The sequence below is a fragment of the Sinohyriopsis cumingii genome, chromosome 6 (assembly GCF_028554795.1).
Source record: "Sinohyriopsis cumingii isolate HCF-2022 chromosome 6, ASM2855479v2, whole genome shotgun sequence".
Lineage (NCBI taxonomy): Eukaryota > Metazoa > Mollusca > Bivalvia > Unionida > Unionidae > Sinohyriopsis > Sinohyriopsis cumingii.
The window spans coordinates 3,370,286-3,387,468 of NC_142966.1; the positions used below are offsets into that span (position 1 = coordinate 3,370,286).

Genomic DNA, 17,183 nt, shown 5'->3' on the forward strand with positions numbered 1-17,183 from the left:
TATGTATCATGGCTGTGATACATAGTAATTATGAATGCATTTATACTGTATGTATCATGGCTGTGATACATAGTAAATATGAATGCATTTATACTGTATGTATCGTGGCTGTAATATAAAGCAAATATGAATGCATTTATACTGTATGTATCATGGCTGTGATACATAGTAAATATGAATGCATTTATACTGTATGCATCATGGCTGTGATAGATAGTAAATATGAATGCATTTATACTGTATGCATCATGGCTGTGATACATAGTAAATATGAATGTCTTTATACTGTATGTATCATGGCTGTGATACATAGTAAATATGATTGTGTTTGTACTGTATGTTTCATGGCTGTGATACATAGTAAATATGAATGTCTTTGTACTGTATGTATCATGGCTGTGATATGGTAAATATAATAGCATTTGTAATGTACTGCAGTTTGCCATTTTAACCAAATTATATTGCTTCATTATTATTTTCAGCAGTCTGGTGCAAAACTGTACAAGTTTCTTGTGAAAACAAAGAACAGGACCTTCCACTTTGCCACAGATGATCCAAGTAATTCCGCTTATTTTTATGAAATGCAAGATTCCTCATCCATGTTTCAGTTTACCATTTATGTACCTTTTTACTGTGTAAGAACCAGTAGACATTTTTTTTCAGCTAGTGAGACATATGTATATATTTTCTTTCTTTGTGCTCTACAGTGTTTTGTAAGTCTGAGAAAGGAGATTTACACAGACACAGTTGAGATGCCAGGTTCCATAGAAAATTGTTATTTGCTGCAGTTGAACAAAAGCTATACAAAGTGTGAATATGGCTACAGAGTAGAGAAGTGGTTTTTGCCAGGATTATCGATCATTTTGTATTATGATATTCTTGTTTTGATAGGAACTTGAGAAATCAAAGAATCTAACCTAACAGGCATGAAAGGAGTATTTAAAAACTGTATTTCAGAATTATATAATTATATAATTATAATTATAATTATATGGGAGGAGCATCAGTAACAAGCTTGTGCTAATGAATGAACAGACAATATATTTTTTAAAAGACTAAAACAACAGAAATCCAGTGGCCTAAAATTACATAAAGATGAGATTTTTTAATCACCTCTTTTGCACATGCTGGAGAGAAGAATTTCCAAAGTAAGATATTAGTTTCTCATTTGAATACATTCCCCAATCACATTAACATTAGGAATATAAGCCCCACTGCCTCATGAATGAAGCCATCCCAAAGATGAAAATGTGTTTTTCCAGCCATAAAAACAAAGGGCAATAACTTTTGCCAATTACCTCCCTGTGCTGCCTACATGTTTCATTAGTTTGAAGCTTTTGCTGTTAAATGGACATGTGTAGTTTCTTCTCATCCCAAAAACCAGTTGAATTTTGAGTTATATTCATCCATTTATTGAGGACTACATTATATTTAGACTTATTACATCCTATTCTGCATGTGGTATATTTCATTTTTTAAATTTTTATCATATTTGTGTGAAATTTCTTTGTGCACATGGACTTAGTCTTAGTCTTTGCGTTTCTGACCACATGGTTATTATGGCTACATTGTAATAGAATTACATAGACATAGTTTGTGTTCATCCATGCTTTGTATTTAATACCCCTAGCATAATGGGTGTCTCTTACATTGTAATAGAATTACATAGACATTGTGTTCATCCATGCTTTGTATTTAACACCCCTAGCATAGTGGGTGTCTCTTATATTGTAATAGAATTACATAGAGAAAGTTTGTGTTCATACATGCTTTGTATTTAACACCCCTAGTATAGTGGGTGTCTCTTACATTTTAATAGAATTACATAGAGAAAGTTTGTGTTCACACATGCTTTGTATTTAACATCCCTAGTATAGTGAGTGTCTCTTACATTGTTAGCTATTACTAGTACTTTTCTTTGTTTATTCCTTTGTTGTTTCAGAACATCACACAGACAACTAAGTGTATGAAATGCAAAAAAATAAAAAATGAAGAAAAAGGTACATTCAAGACCATGTGATGCATGCATTGCCTGTACCAAGTGTACATTGTCAGATCCATGCATTGCCTGTACCAAGTGTACATTGTCAGATCCATGCATTGCCTGTACCAAGTCTACATTGACAGATCCATGCATTGCCTGTACCAAGTGTACATTGATGGATCCATGCATTGCCTGTACCAAGTGTACATTGATGGATCCATGCATTGCCTGTACCAAGTGGATGTTGTCAGATCGATGCCTTGCCTGTACCAAGTGTACATTGTCAGATCCATGCATTGCCTGTACCAAGTGGACATTGTCAGATCCATGCATTGCCTGTACCAAGTGGACATTGTCAGATCCATGCATTGCCTGTACCAAGTGGACGTTGTCAGATCCATGCATTGCCTGTACCAAGTGTACATTGATGGATCCATGCATTGCCTGTACCAAGTGTACATCATCATGCATTATCAGATCCATGCATTGCCATTACCAAGTGTACATCGTCATGCATTATCAGATACAGGCATTGCCTGTACCAAGTGTGCATCATCAGATACAGGCGTTGCCTGTACCAAGTGTACATTGACAGATCCATGCATTGCCTGTACCAAGTCTACATTGACAGATCCATGCATTGCCTGTACCAAGTTTACATTGATGGATCCATGCATTGCCTGTTCCAAGTGTACATCATCATGCATTATCAGATACAGGCATTGCCTGTACCAAGTGTACATCAACAGATCCATGCATTGCCTGTACCAAATGTACATTGATGGATCCATGCATTGCCTGTACCAAGTATACATTGTCAGATCCATGCCTTGCCTGTACCAGGTGTACATCATCATGCATGATCAGATACAGGCATAGGGGCCCAGAGTGGCCGAGTGGTCTAAAGCTCTCTCTGTTATGGATCATTGCCATCTCACCTCTGTCTGCGTGGGTTCGAGTCTCTGATTCGGAAAATGTGGATATGTGAGAAAGCTTGCCAGTAGCTTCTTATGGGTCGGTTGTTCTTTCCGGGGTTTTCCCAGGTTCTTCCTCCACCATTAATATTGACCGTCATGTATAGCCTATCGTGTGCTAAAAATGGCATTAAACCCTACAACAACAAGAAGATACAGGCATTGCCTGTACCAAGTGTACATCATCAGATGCATGTATTGCCTGTATCAAGTGTACATCATCATGCATCATCAGATACATGCTTTGCCTGTACCAAGTGCACATCATCAGATACATGCATTGCCTGTACCAAGTGTACATCATCATATACATGCATTGCCTGTACCAAGAGTACATCATCATGCATCATCAGATACATGCATTTCCTGCACCAAGTGTACATCATCATACATCATCAGATACATGCTTTGCCTGTACAAAGTGTACATCATCAGATACATGCATTGCCTGTACCAAGTGTACATCATCATGCATCATCAGATACATGCATTTCCTGCACCAAGTGTACATCATCAGATACATGCAGCACATGCACTGATTGGTCAGGTACAACATGGTTGGCTGTACTAAGGAAAAGGACACGGAGCAACAGGGAAAATCTAGGTCTGAGAATGCTGATGTTTTAAGTATCCCCTAGCATAATGGGTGTCTCATATTGTTAATGCTGCTAATTATTAGTTTTATCATTTTCCTTTCTTTATACCTTTTTATTGCAGAACATAACAATGATGAAGAAGTGTATGCTGGTACAACAGGTGAAGATAGATTTTATTAGTTCTGGCCATCGTTTTCCCATCCTTTCATCTTCTTCTGTCTTAGCTGAGAGCTTCAACACTATGCGGGAAGAATTTCCACCCATTCTTGGCAGCCCAGCATGTTTATGCACCCCCAACCCCCCCACGAGTCCGAGCAGGGATTTAGGGCCTGTAAGTCTGGGCACATGGGGTTTTATCAGTGATTGCTTGATCTAGTGATAGAGCTACCCAGGAAGATTCCAGCCAGACTGAATATTTTCAGACAGCCTTGGACCCATGTGTTCCATCCTTTCCCAGAATATCTCTGTCATGTTTTGCTCTTGTCAGGACAGCCTTGTAGCAAAACAAAATCCATCAGTAGTGGAAAGAATAGCACAAGCTAAATTCCTTCTACTTTAAGAGCCTACAAATGGAAATGGCACATTTTTAGGGACTGGTGCAAAATCAGAAACATTGTTCCTTTGAGTGCCCTTGTCCATAAGTAGCTGACTTTTTTCTTTAATTGTTCAAAGAGAAAAAGATGGCTCCCATTTACTATTACAGGCTACTATTCTATGATATTTAACATGTTCCATCATCATGACAGTGTGGATCTTGGTTATAAGAAAGACCTCTGATTTTGTTGTCCTGCTTTGATTTACATTACCTTAAGCCACTTATTTTTGTTTCCAAAGTGGAATTGTTCATGGGTTCAGACTTTGCTGAATTCAAAAAAGTTATAACTTTTAGCTGCTTTCATACAAAACCTGATAGCATTTACTTTGGCATGCAGTCATTGAATTACATGCTGTCTCAGTTTGACCCTTCCTACCTTCAGTTTTGATCAGATGGTTCCATGGTCCTTATGACACAACCAAGAACAAAAATCAAAAAGTCATCATAAATCCTTTCTCCTGTATTGACCTATCCCAAGAGGCTTTCAGACAGGATGCAGTATGTGTGCTCAGACTTTAACTGAAGCATACTGAGTCAATTCATGGGGTTCAAATCATGGGGTTCAAACCTGGGAAGGAAGACCTAACTGCTTAACCCTTTCATCATGGCTGAAGTACTGTATCGCCAGAACAGAGTTGTCCCATGGAGAGATTTCCTCACAAAATAAGAGCAATCTCCACAAGCCTTAATGCATTATTTAAGCATTAATGCATATCGTTTCTATCAAAGATTTTGTTGAGGCAGTTGGTTGGCATGTACATTCATTCAGTCTTCTTGAGTTTTTATCCTTGAGACTTGGCTTAGCAACAATGTCTGGTAGACCCAATCTCAGCTGCACAAGTGGCTATCAGACCCAGCTACCATTAGCACAAACTCTGGATGAACACCCAGTGCGCTTTGCTGGATTCACCTGGAACTTTTATTTGGTAAGATCTCATTATTTCTTTGCAGACGTAATCCACTTTGCCTCAGGTTGTGCTGCTCACAATTAAAAGAGTAGGTTAACCTTCATATGGGGAATCCCAAATTCTCTGCTTAGATGTTACCTGGGGTATAGGATTCCCTTTGCCAAGAAACTATTCTCCTAATGTTAATGTGATCAGGGAACATATTCAAAGGAGAAAGCAAAGTTTTAGTAAATTATGTTTCTTCTTGAATACTTAACCGATCACACTACTTTTGGTACCCTCCTAACCTCACTGCAATGTGAGCAACCTTTTACATGATGTTCTGCTCAGGTTTAAAGTAGCGCCAGGTGTAGGTGACAATGGGAGGTAATGTGCAAGAGTTATTGCTCTTTGTATTTTATAGACAAAGATAAATGTTTGTCTTTGGGAGGGCTGGAATCAGGAGGTAATAGGGCTTATATTCCTAACATGAATGTAATCAGATAAATATTCAGGGGGAGAAAAATAATATACTAAAATATTTGCTTTCCCATGCAGGAGATTAGCAATCCTTTGCTGGAGATAGTGGTTTCCAATGCAAGATTTTTTTATCCGGGAGATATGGTGCTTTTAATCCAGGAAATATGAATGACATAACTACAAAACAACTTTTGTGACCTAAACATACATGCCAAGTTTTCTGGAACCAAATCAGGGAGATTTCTGTTCAAAATCAGGGAGATTGGGTCCAAATCAGGGAGATTAGCTTAACAACTATTTTTCTCATAAGTTTAAGTACAAAAATGCAGATCATACCACAACTAAGTAAAATAACTATAATGAATAATAGTTACTGAACTTTATTAATTTTGTTATATGTTAAGATCTTAATCTCACAAATAATAATTTAAGAATCTTCACAAGAATCACTGTGGTTGCAAAAATAATGACACACTGGAACCTCAAAGACTTGTAGTTTTTTTTTCAACATGTGTTGGTTGTCATTCAGTCTTGTAGTGAAGCTCCTTTTGCAGCGGTACACAAATCATCTGAAGGTCTGAGCTCAAAACAGTCACACTTTGCATTTATCTTACATGATATTAGTGATGACAGTTTTTCCACATAAATTTCCATGGTAGTCTGTCTGAATCTTTCTCAACATGCTGAAACAGCACTCAGGGTGTGAATTACTGTGGCAAGGTGAGTGCTACCATAGAGAGCTTCACTAGATTTGGGAATCTGGGTTTCTTCAAGGGTGTGGAAACTCTGCTCATGTCTACCCAGAAGACACCCAATGGTGTTTCTCCCTGAGTGAAAATGGGCAGGTCTGAGGCCAGGGAGAGCTTAAAGTCCCTGAACTCATCTTCAAGTTGACACTGTCAGTTTCTGTAACCAGTCTGTCACTCAGCTGAAGCGCAGCTTCTACTGAAATCTCCAATCTCCTCTCAGGATTCAGGTAACCAAGGGCCTTCAGGGTCTGGTCTTTAAATGGAAACTTGGCTAGCATCTTTGCTGTAACTTCCTCATAGAAGAACCTTAAACTCCTAAAGAAGGAGCTCAGCTGGGTTGGAGAAATTCGTCTGAGTTGTTGTGAATGAAACATTTGGCTTCCATACCAACTGCTAACAAAGAGTTGTCATGCTAGTTTTCTGGTGACATAAAGTTGACCTCTGTAAAGCTGGCTGATGCAGTGATAACGCTTGTCTTCACAAACTTTCCCATGAATTTCCATAGAATTTATTCCATGTCCACAAGGAAGTATCCCACCATAGCATGACAAGCCTGGAACATGGTTTTAAAGTCATTCAGTGGTTCCATGATGTATAGAAGAAAGTGATATGTCAGTTTCATATCTGAGTTTTTAAGGTTCCCCACAGATCTGTTCACTCTGCTCTCCATCTTCACAGCATCTTCATGGCTCTGGAAATATGACTGAAGAGCTGGCCACTGTTGAAGGAAGCGTGCAATGCATTTCTGGAGTGACAGCCACCTTGTGCTACAATGCTTGACCAGTTTGTACTCCTCAGTGTTGGTAAACTCTAGGAATTCTTTATACACCTCTCTATGCTTGGAACTATAAGTGAAGTGATAGTAGGTGTCGACCAGAAGTTCTTCAACAGGGGCAGCCAGTTTTTTCAAACCATTCTTTGTAGAGGTACTGGTCAGATGGCAGATACACTCAAAGTCGATTACATTTGGTTGCTGTTCACGAATTCTGGAGAGGACAGAATTTTCTTTCCAACCATTATATTTGCATTGTCACTGCTAAACCCTTCTAGGTTCTTCCATAGAATCTGTATTTGTTAAGACTTCTTGAAGACAGTTGAAAAGGTTTTCACCAGTTTCAATATTGCAAATGAGCATAGCCAGGAATTTGGTCGTCACTCTGTGAATGTCACTGTCAAACACCCTTACAAGAATTGCTACACATATTTTCATCACCACTGTGATTAGACTCATCCATCATCACTGAGAAAAGGTTTTCCTTGCATATTAAAGTTACTTGATTGTCATACATTGGACCCAGTGCATTGCTAACACTGTGAGCAATTTGCGAGTCAGGAAACATAACCTTACACAGCTCACTAAAATGATCAGCAACCAAGAATGGAAAATTATGCTCCACCACAAAGTTAGCAAACAGAACCTCTGCTTTAGTGACGCTGTCTACTGATGTTGATGCAAACATTTGCATTACTTTAGGCACATTATGTGATGATTTCTCATTTGCAATGTGCTGCATACTTTTCAAGTGCTTTGTAAGATCATTTTCATTTTTGCCCCACTAGAAATGTTCAAATGTGTGTTGCAAGCTGTGCAATATGCAAAGCTTTCTCCCTTTTCACTACTCTTCACACATTTAAATTCGCCTATCCAAGCACTGTTGGTCTTGCAAACATATTTCTTTTTTTTTTTTCGAAGGCATATTTTCCATCGAATCCATTAAGAGACATTTCGACATGGCACCAGAATTTTTTTAATAACCCGGAAGTAGTTGTAGGAATATACATCAATTTTTATGTGTTTGGTGATTCACCTTTGGTGGAGCGCATTATATACTGTACAACAGCAAAGCATGATGATATTCCGATTGTGATGTGTCTCCTTCAACTGCCATATTGCTCCAAGTGAACAAAAGTAGTTCAGAATATAATTCTCAATGGGGAAAAATTACATCTGCGGTTTATTTCTCAATGGAAAATACAGAGAACATTCCGATTGTAATAAAATGATTGATGGATTACAGTAGTCTGGAACAGTGTATTGAATGTTGTTTTAGCTGGAAATACCTATGCTTGGCAGTTTTTTTTTATTTCCAGGAGATCTTATTGGCAAATCAGTAGATCAAAAGATGGGGTCGAAAATCAAAAGACTCCCAGACAATTCTGGAGACTTGGCATGTATGCCTAAATAGTGTATAAGCTCAGTATTTTTATTCCATTTGGGGAAATAAAATAAATAAAAATAAAAAGTTTGTTAAAGTTTTCAGCATGGTGAAGTTAATAAACAAATTACACATATTCCATTTCTGTTCCCGAGCCAAGATCGCAGATATAAGAAAAATTATTTTTTTCCTAACCATTATTTTGAATCATTGTATTTGTGAAACAGTGACGTTTTACCTATGATAACATTATGAATGTGCTCCCTTAGGAAAAAAGAAATACTGCTTACACTGCTGCATAAGATGTATAATATTTTGGAATTTTTTCAATCTAGAATGTAAAACAATGTTACAATTCTTTTCAACATATTTAATTTAAAAAATAACTTGAGATCATAGATGGCTGGCAGGTAGGCAGTATTATTATCTCCATGAGATATAAAAAGGCCTTAGACTTGTTAGTTTCTTAGCATGGGGCTTTGGCAACTTTGGTTGGCACTGAATAGCCTTTAGTTTTGCCCTTTTCTATTTTAAGCTTTAGATTTTTAATGTAAGTTATACGTAGGCCATTTGCCATTTGTTTGGTCTGTCAAACTAAATTTCATTGTATATCCATGTGTCGGACTGCCAGTCTGAATTCCTGTATACCCATGTGTTGATATGTCATACTTAATTCCCTGCATACCCATGTTTTGGTCTGTCAGACTAAATTCCCAGCATACCCTTGTGTTGATATGTAAGACCTAATTCCCTTCATACCCATGTATTGGTCTGTCAGACTAAATTCCCAGCATACCCTTGTGTTGGTATGTAAGACCTAATTCCTTCATACCCATGTATTGGTCTGTCAGACTAAATTCCCAGCATACCCTTGTGTTGATATGTAAGACCTAATTCCCTTCATACCCATGTATTGGTCTGTCAGACTAAATTCCCAGCATACCCTTGTGTTGATATGTAAGACCTAATTCCCTTCATACCCATGTATTGGTTTGTCAGACTAAATTCCCAGCATACCCTTGTGTTGATATGTAAGACCTAATTCCCTTCATACCCATGTATTGGTCTGTCAGACTAAATTCCCAGCATACCCTTGTGTTGATATGTAAGACCTAATTCCCTTTATACCCATGTATTGGTCTGTCAGACTAAATTCCCAGCATACCCTTGTGTTGATATGTAAGACCTAATTCCCTTCATACCCATGTATTGGTCTGTCAGACTAAATTCCCAGCATACCCTTGTGTTGATATGTAAGACCTAATTCCCTTCATACCCATGTATTGGTCTGTCAGACTAAATTCCCAGCATACCCTTGTGTTGATATGTAAGACCTAATTCCCTTTATACCCATGTATTGGCCTGTCAGACTAAATTCCCAGCATACCCTTGTGTTGATATGTAAGACCTAATTCCCTTCATACCCATGTATTGGTCTGTCAGACTAAATTCCCAGCATACCCTTGTGTTGATATGTAAGACCTAATTCCCTTTATACCCATGTATTGGTCTGTCAGACTAAATTCCCAGCATACCCTTGTGTTGATATGTAAGACCTAATTCCCTTCATATCCATGTATTGGTCTGTCAGACTAAATTCCCACCATACCTTTGTGTTGATATGTAAGACCTAATTCCCTTTATACCCATGTATTGGTCTGTCAGACTAAATTCCCAGCATACCCTTGTGTTGATATGTAAGACCTAATTCCCTTCATACCCATGTATTGGTCTGTCAGACTAAATTCCCAGCATACCCTTGTGTTGATATGTAAGACCTAATTCCCATCATACCCATGTATTGGTCTGTCAGACTTAATTCAGACTAATATATATATATACAGAGAGAGAGAGAGATAGATATATCATTTTGCATATACCCATTTAAACACCTCATTCCGTTACAATAATTCCATTTTAATATTTATAATGTTTTCCATAATCAGGTCATTCAGCTTGTACAGATCATTTGTGTTATTCAGAGAACTTGATATAAGTATATTTTGCTTGTTGCCTATGTATTTACTTATTTGTTAATGATTTTATAAAAATTAAGACATGACGTTTATTCCAATATAATTTCAGATGATTGTATGCTATGGGCAAACACTATAATGCAAGCCATTATTGAATATAAACCTGTAAGTAAGCTGTTATTATAATAATTTTTGTTGTCATTTCAGAGCACATGTAATTTTTTATGCTTATCGGCTTTGATGCTGTCATTTTTTCCATATTAACTGTTTTCTCTGCTTGTCAGTCACTAGTCAATGCTATTGTTTTCTTAGTTTACCATGAGTACAGTATTACTGACTGTGCATAACTCTGTCATCAAGACAATAGTATTTTATAAAAAAATATATTTTATTACTTAAGTTATAACTGTATGCCGTAAGTAATACATTTTCTTGGGTATACTTTGCAGTTGAAATGTCTTATAGTTGTGTAAAAGAAATGCAATGTTACATTCCAAAGTTTGCTGATAATATCAGACATAGCCTAGAATTGTTATAAACTACTGTATTTTCAGCCCCCTGGTGGGGAAAAAGAGGGAGGGGACATGCATGACCCTGACCTACAGGTAAGGTGAAAATCTAATTAAAAGTTAATTTTTATGTTTAGATGTTATTGTTAGGTATTATATTGAAAACATCTTTGGGTCTTGATTGCTTTGTCAAGACATAATAATTTGCTATTACCAAATGAATTCTGTTTTTAATTTTTTTGATACATATTAAAAAATGTAGTATAAAAAACTTATGTTAGTATCTTAGTTGACTTTGTTTCATTCCATGGTAATATTCTATGAAGATCTCATTAGTCATGTATTGCATCTTTATCCAGTCTCTGTGATTTCTTAAACATGGCATTTATCCAAAGTATGTCTGAGTAAAGAGCGACTTTACATTTGTAAATACAGTAGTGAATTGTATGTTATAAATGAATATATACAAGCATATGCATGCTTTCCACTGAATTATGTTTCCAGGGGTGGATTAAATTTGACGGGAAGAATAACAAATACCTAGTGGCTATAAAGAATCAGCGTCTTTGTTACTACAACTCTGGTGAAGTGAGTAATATTCCCTTACTATTGACCTCTAATCAGAATAGAATACCTCTCTGTTATCATTTTACTAATTTGAACTTTCTTGTCATATTTAAGAATTATTTATAGAAAAATATATCACTATGACCTTTTTACAGAAATAATTACTTTTATGTAGCATATGACAAGGATGGGAATAAGCTTAGTAGCTTCATGGTTGTTATTAAGCTGGTTAGATTAATGCTTGTTATTAAGCTTTTTAGACTGGTGTTTATAAAGTTACCTTGATTTAATTTAGTGCTTGTTATTGGGCTTGTTGGACTAGTGCTTGCTATTGAGCTTCTTAGACTAGTTTTTGTTATTAAGCTTGTTAGATTGGTGCTTATTATCAAGCATGTTAGACCAATGCTTGTTATAAGTTATATCCAATAGTATTCATGTTCACATACTTTATGCATGTGTGTGTGTGCTATTATATCCATTTTATGGCATTGTAATGTTTAATATTAATTCTTTATCAAATACCTCATCCACTTTTGTGTTTGCCAGGACTTCAAGCTTGGCACACCTGTACACGACATTGAGATGAAACTGGCTGCTGTCAAGGAGATAGACAAAACAAAACTACAGCTGTCCACTCATTACTGTCAATTTATGTAAGTCTCCATGAAAACAACTAGTCATTTGTTTTTTCTTATGTATATCTATATTTTTTCTAACTCTTGGTACATGATTCTGTCTAATTTTTGTAATTTTATTAATGACTAAGTTGTAGTGGTTATCTATAACTGGATTTTTTTATGTGCATAGGGTCTATTTTAAGATATTAAATAAGGCAATTTTACATAGGATCTTTAAATAGATGCTTTCTTATGTGTTGAAAGTTACTAATAATGAAATTATTAGTAAATATGTTTACAAGCTTTGTCCTTTGGTCAGATGGTATCTTAGAAGAATTAAGTTATTTCCCATTGGATAAGTTAGGTCACACGAATAGGTATTTTGAAATATTAGTTTGAGTAGTAAGATCTGTCATGTAGGGTATCTTGTGACATATAGTCAAAATAGATTCTTGAAGGTGTATATAAGGAGAGAACTAAGCAATCATTTTTCGTTCCTGTTTTGTGGTCATTCTTATTTCTTGTGTTCCTATGGTAACATTAAGTCTGCAGACATGTTTTTTTTTTTGTACGACGATATTATTTGAGAGGAAAAACGTTTGTATGTACTGTTCAGTTGAAATAAAAAGTGCAAGGTTTTTGGCCTTTAAAATTATTTTGGAACTATTGAGAATTATTCAAGGGAGTTTTGGACACTATTTTGACAATGTCACAATTCTTGGTGGACCATTACATTTCCGGTTCTGAAATTTATCAGGAACTTTTCATTCTTTTCAACTTTAATATAACTTATTCAGGATTATTTTGGATTCACTTCATAAAAAGTTCCTCTCACATTTTCATTTCTGACTTTGATATTCAAATTGTTTGTTAATGCTTTTACAAAACTTGTTGGTTTTGCTCCATTCTGTTATTTAGTTTATGACCATAGAGTCATAACACTTAAATAACACTTAAATATCAGGAAATTATCTGCCTGTTATTTTCAAAGCAAGTTTAATTTTAGTAATTCTGTTGCAAAATCAAACAAAAATCACATCTGCACATCCATGCATTCAAATAGACACCCATGCATACAAATAGACACCCATGCATAAAAATGGACACCCGTGCTTACAAATAGACACCCATGCCTACAAATTGACAGCCATGCATACAGTGGACAGCTGTGCATACAAATAGACACCCATGTATACACATAGACACCTTGCATACAAATAGACACCCATGCATACAAATGGACACCTATGCATTTAACTGGACACCCATGCATACAAATGGATACCCATGCATATATCTAGACACCCATGCCTACAACTAGACACCCATTTATACAAAGGAACACCCATGCATACAAATAAACACTGATGCATACAAATGAATACCCATGCATATAACTAGACACCCATGTATACAAATGGACACCCATGCTCTTATGTCACTTGTTTAGGCTCAAATAAACAGTAACACAAGAAAGAGTGAAAACAACAAGCTTTGAAAAATATACAATAATTTATTTCCCTGGAAAAATTCTGTAAAAATGAAAAATATGAACTTAGTTTTATAGAATCAAATCCAAAAATAATCCAAGAATAATCCAAGAATAAAATTTTAGTAGTCCTAATAACAAAATGTTCTTCTGATTTCACATTCTAATCCTGACGAAGAATCCAAGATGGAAGACGATGACATATACTGCAGTCCGTAGTGTTGAAGTCTACAGTTCCTTGTAGAAACAAGAATTATCACACTGGCTTCTGATAGCTGAATAATTGTTTTTTAAAAACTGTCCTTGTTCCACAATGTTACATCAACACACATATTTTCCAGAAAAATAACGGAATTAACTCTTTTGAATCCAAGTCATTTGAAATAACTCCAAACCAAGTAATTTGATATAACTCTAAACAGCATAACATACAACTAACAGTTTAACAGCCCAGCTTCTACTGAGATTAATTCTCCAAAACATGGGTTATATGGTCTTTCTAAAACGTAAACAAGGGGTCACGTGATCATCTTTTGGAAGGTTATAGAAGCAAGTACTTGTTACAGACCATGTTTACATGAAGGTTGCTACAAATTCTGAAACAAGGTCAGGATTTAGATCAGCACCTGTTGTTTATAAACTAACGGTCAAGGTCAAACTATTTTCTGAAAAAAGTATCATCTCTAGTGAATAAATTTACATTACAATATCATGTAATGAAAAATAATTTTTTTAAAAACTGACAGACAATTAAATTGAAATAAATATGTATTAAATCAGATATAATTAAATCAAATATACATAACACATACCTACAAATAGACATCCATGCATACAGATGGACACCCATGCCTACAAATAGACACCCATGCATACAGATAGACACTCAATCAATAGGTATATGACATACATTCATAGACACACACACACACACACACACACACACATACTGTTATGTTTATTTACTTTCAGTTTTTTAGTTGTTTTCTCCATGAATATATAATATGTATGATTGTATTTTGGACTTTACCTTGTCCAAAATCAAGTTTCATTTTCTGCCTATCCAGTAACTTGTAGCTTGGTAAGCAAATATTACACAGCTAATATTTTCCCATGAGTGTGGGTTAAATGTTAAGATCAATAAAGGTAAACATAGTTATTTGGGTCTGGACATTGATACTCCCCATGGAATAACCTGTTGTACCTGACATTTCCACATTCTTTAGTGTCATTTTAGTAACAGATTTATATGTTTACAAAATTATATTTCCAGAATAATCCTTGCTCTTCTTTTGTGTCAGTTTTTTTAAAAATAATCTTGAAAAATTATTCTTTCCTGTGATATTATCTGAAGCAGAAATTATTTGTATTCTCATGCTCAGGTTTTGATTTGGGTGAAATTATTTATTCAAATTAATATGCACTCAAAATACAAAGTACTCATAAATAATATTCTTGGACAGAAACATTCATTTGGAATTATAGTGAATTCTGACAAGGACATCTTGGAATTGTGATTAGTTGAAAGACTTGGTGTATCATCACACTTTAGACTACTGGTACACGAGTACAGTAAAGACTACAGGCACATTAATGCCTTCAGTGCTCGATCTTAATTTGAACACCACTGGAATTCAATCAGAACTTTAATCATTCAGATGTGTGATGGAACTTTTTAGACTGTATGGGATTTAATTCGTAATACTCAAAGTTCTTTTTAAATTTTCACTTTTTATTGAAGGGAAATAAATTATTTGTTGAATTTTTGTTGTTGTTGCTTTTTACTCTTTTTATCACTTAGTTTAAGACCTTAGATTTTTAATTAAAATAATACTTCATTATGTCTGTAACTACATCTATGTTTCTGTCCAATACCTAAATGAAACTCATTGTAACAGTTTTTTTAACTTTTAAGTTAATTAAAAGGTAGGTATAACAGAAAGGAGTTTCTTGTGGAGAGGATCTTGTACAAAGTTTTTAAATTTGTATTTGAGTTTCATGGAAACACTAGCTGGGCACTCCATTCTTTGTATGTCTGTATTTCAGTTCCATAGAAACACTAGCAGGGCACTCGATTCTTTGCATGTTTGCATTTCAGTTCCATGGAAACATTAGCAGGGCACTCCATTCTTTGATTGTTTGTATTTCAGTTCCATGGAAACACTAGCAGGGCACTCCATTCTTTGTATGTTTGTATTTCATTTCCATGGAAGCACTAGCAGGGCACTCCATTCTTTGTATGTTTGTATTTCAGTTCCATGGAAACACTAGCAGGGCACTCACTCCATTCTTTGTATGTTTGTATTTCAGTTCCATGGAAACACTAGCAGGGCACTCCATTCTTTGTATGTTTTTATTTCAGGTTGCAGTTTGAGAGGTCCCATGATGCTTTGAAGTGGAGGATGGCAATTGAGGAAGCTATAGCTGATGCCCTCGGCGACAATAAAGTCTTAAATGAAGTAACAGAGAACCATCACAACAAGAAATGTGCTGACTGTGATGCGCCAAGTAAGTGTTTCAGTTGTTTGCAGTAGTAGATATCAAACATATGTATTGAAGGTTTGCAGTGGATATTGAATAGCTTGGGAATTGTAAATTGTGAGGAAAGTCATGGAAAAATGTGGGAAAATTGTGTATTTTTATGCTAAATTTGGACACTGAAATTTTAGTCAAAACTTGGCAAATTTTATACCCTAAAGTTGGAAAAGTTTTAATATCGATAAATGCATCATGGAAATGTGTCATGTATTGTCCATGGCATGGGATGTTGTGTATCCAATGTTAGATTGATGTGAATCGATAAATGCATCATGGAAATGTGTCATGTATAGTCCATAGCATGAGATGTTGTGTATCCAATGTCATATTGATATGAATTGATAAATGCATCAAGGAAATGTGTCATGTATTGTCCATGGCTAGGGTACAGATTCCAGCTTGAATAGTGCTTAACATGGTGATATTGGAATACGGATAGATTTGATTTTAACATGTGCAGTTTCTATTATTTGATAATGAATGTGGTTTATGCTGTGGTACCGGTTTTAATAGGTCTAATATACTCTTGATTTGAGAGAGGATATTTGGGTTTATTTGTAGCTGAAGTTCTTGATGTTGGTGTTAATCTATTCCCGCTGAATCATCAAGTGGATCAGGTGGACAGTTGTCTCTGAGAGACTTTCTGGATCAGGTGGGCAGTTGTTTGTCTCTTTGAGACTTTCTCGCCTTATGAAAGGATGCTTCACACTCATCTGCTTTTTTTATTAGTTTGTATAGGTTTCAGTTTTCTTTGAGGATTTGGGTCAATGTATAAATCTCAGGTGCAACTTGATCTCTAGACCTATCACTGTTTTGCTTTTTTCATTGTAGAAAGGGATTAAGTGTGACAAACTTTAATTGCATTTTCCTATTTTCGTTGTAGAAAGGGATTCATTGTGACAAACTTTAATTGTATTTTCCTATTTTCATTGTAGAATGGGATTCATTGTGACAAACTTTAATTGTATTTTCCATTTTCATTGTAGAATGGGATTCATTGTGACAAACTTTAATTGTATTTTCCTATTTTCATGTTAGTGTTCTAAAGCTGGTCACCAAGTTTTCT

The 17,183-nt window shown here is 35.6% G+C and overlaps 1 protein-coding gene and 1 pseudogene across 8 annotated transcripts in view; one reads left to right on the plus strand and one right to left on the minus strand.

The window, feature by feature from the left end:
* LOC149796283 (arf-GAP with Rho-GAP domain, ANK repeat and PH domain-containing protein 1-like) overlaps positions 1-17,183 on the plus strand; it is a 300,819-nt gene that overhangs the window by 115,485 nt on the left and 168,151 nt on the right. For 7 of the 8 annotated variants that reach the window (XM_089960924.1, XM_089960927.1, XM_089960928.1 and 4 more), the window contains 6 exons: positions 483-558; positions 10,507-10,562; positions 10,952-11,002; positions 11,411-11,494; positions 12,020-12,126; positions 15,942-16,087. In XM_089960924.1, the coding sequence (XP_089817050.1) occupies positions 483-558; positions 10,507-10,562; positions 10,952-11,002; positions 11,411-11,494; positions 12,020-12,126; positions 15,942-16,087 (520 nt within the window). The remainder of the gene's footprint in view (positions 1-482; positions 559-10,506; positions 10,563-10,951; positions 11,003-11,410; positions 11,495-12,019; positions 12,127-15,941; positions 16,088-17,183) is intronic. The other variant, XM_089960925.1, reaches the window with a different exon arrangement.
* LOC149796284 (uncharacterized) lies at positions 6,774-7,779 on the minus strand (annotated as a pseudogene).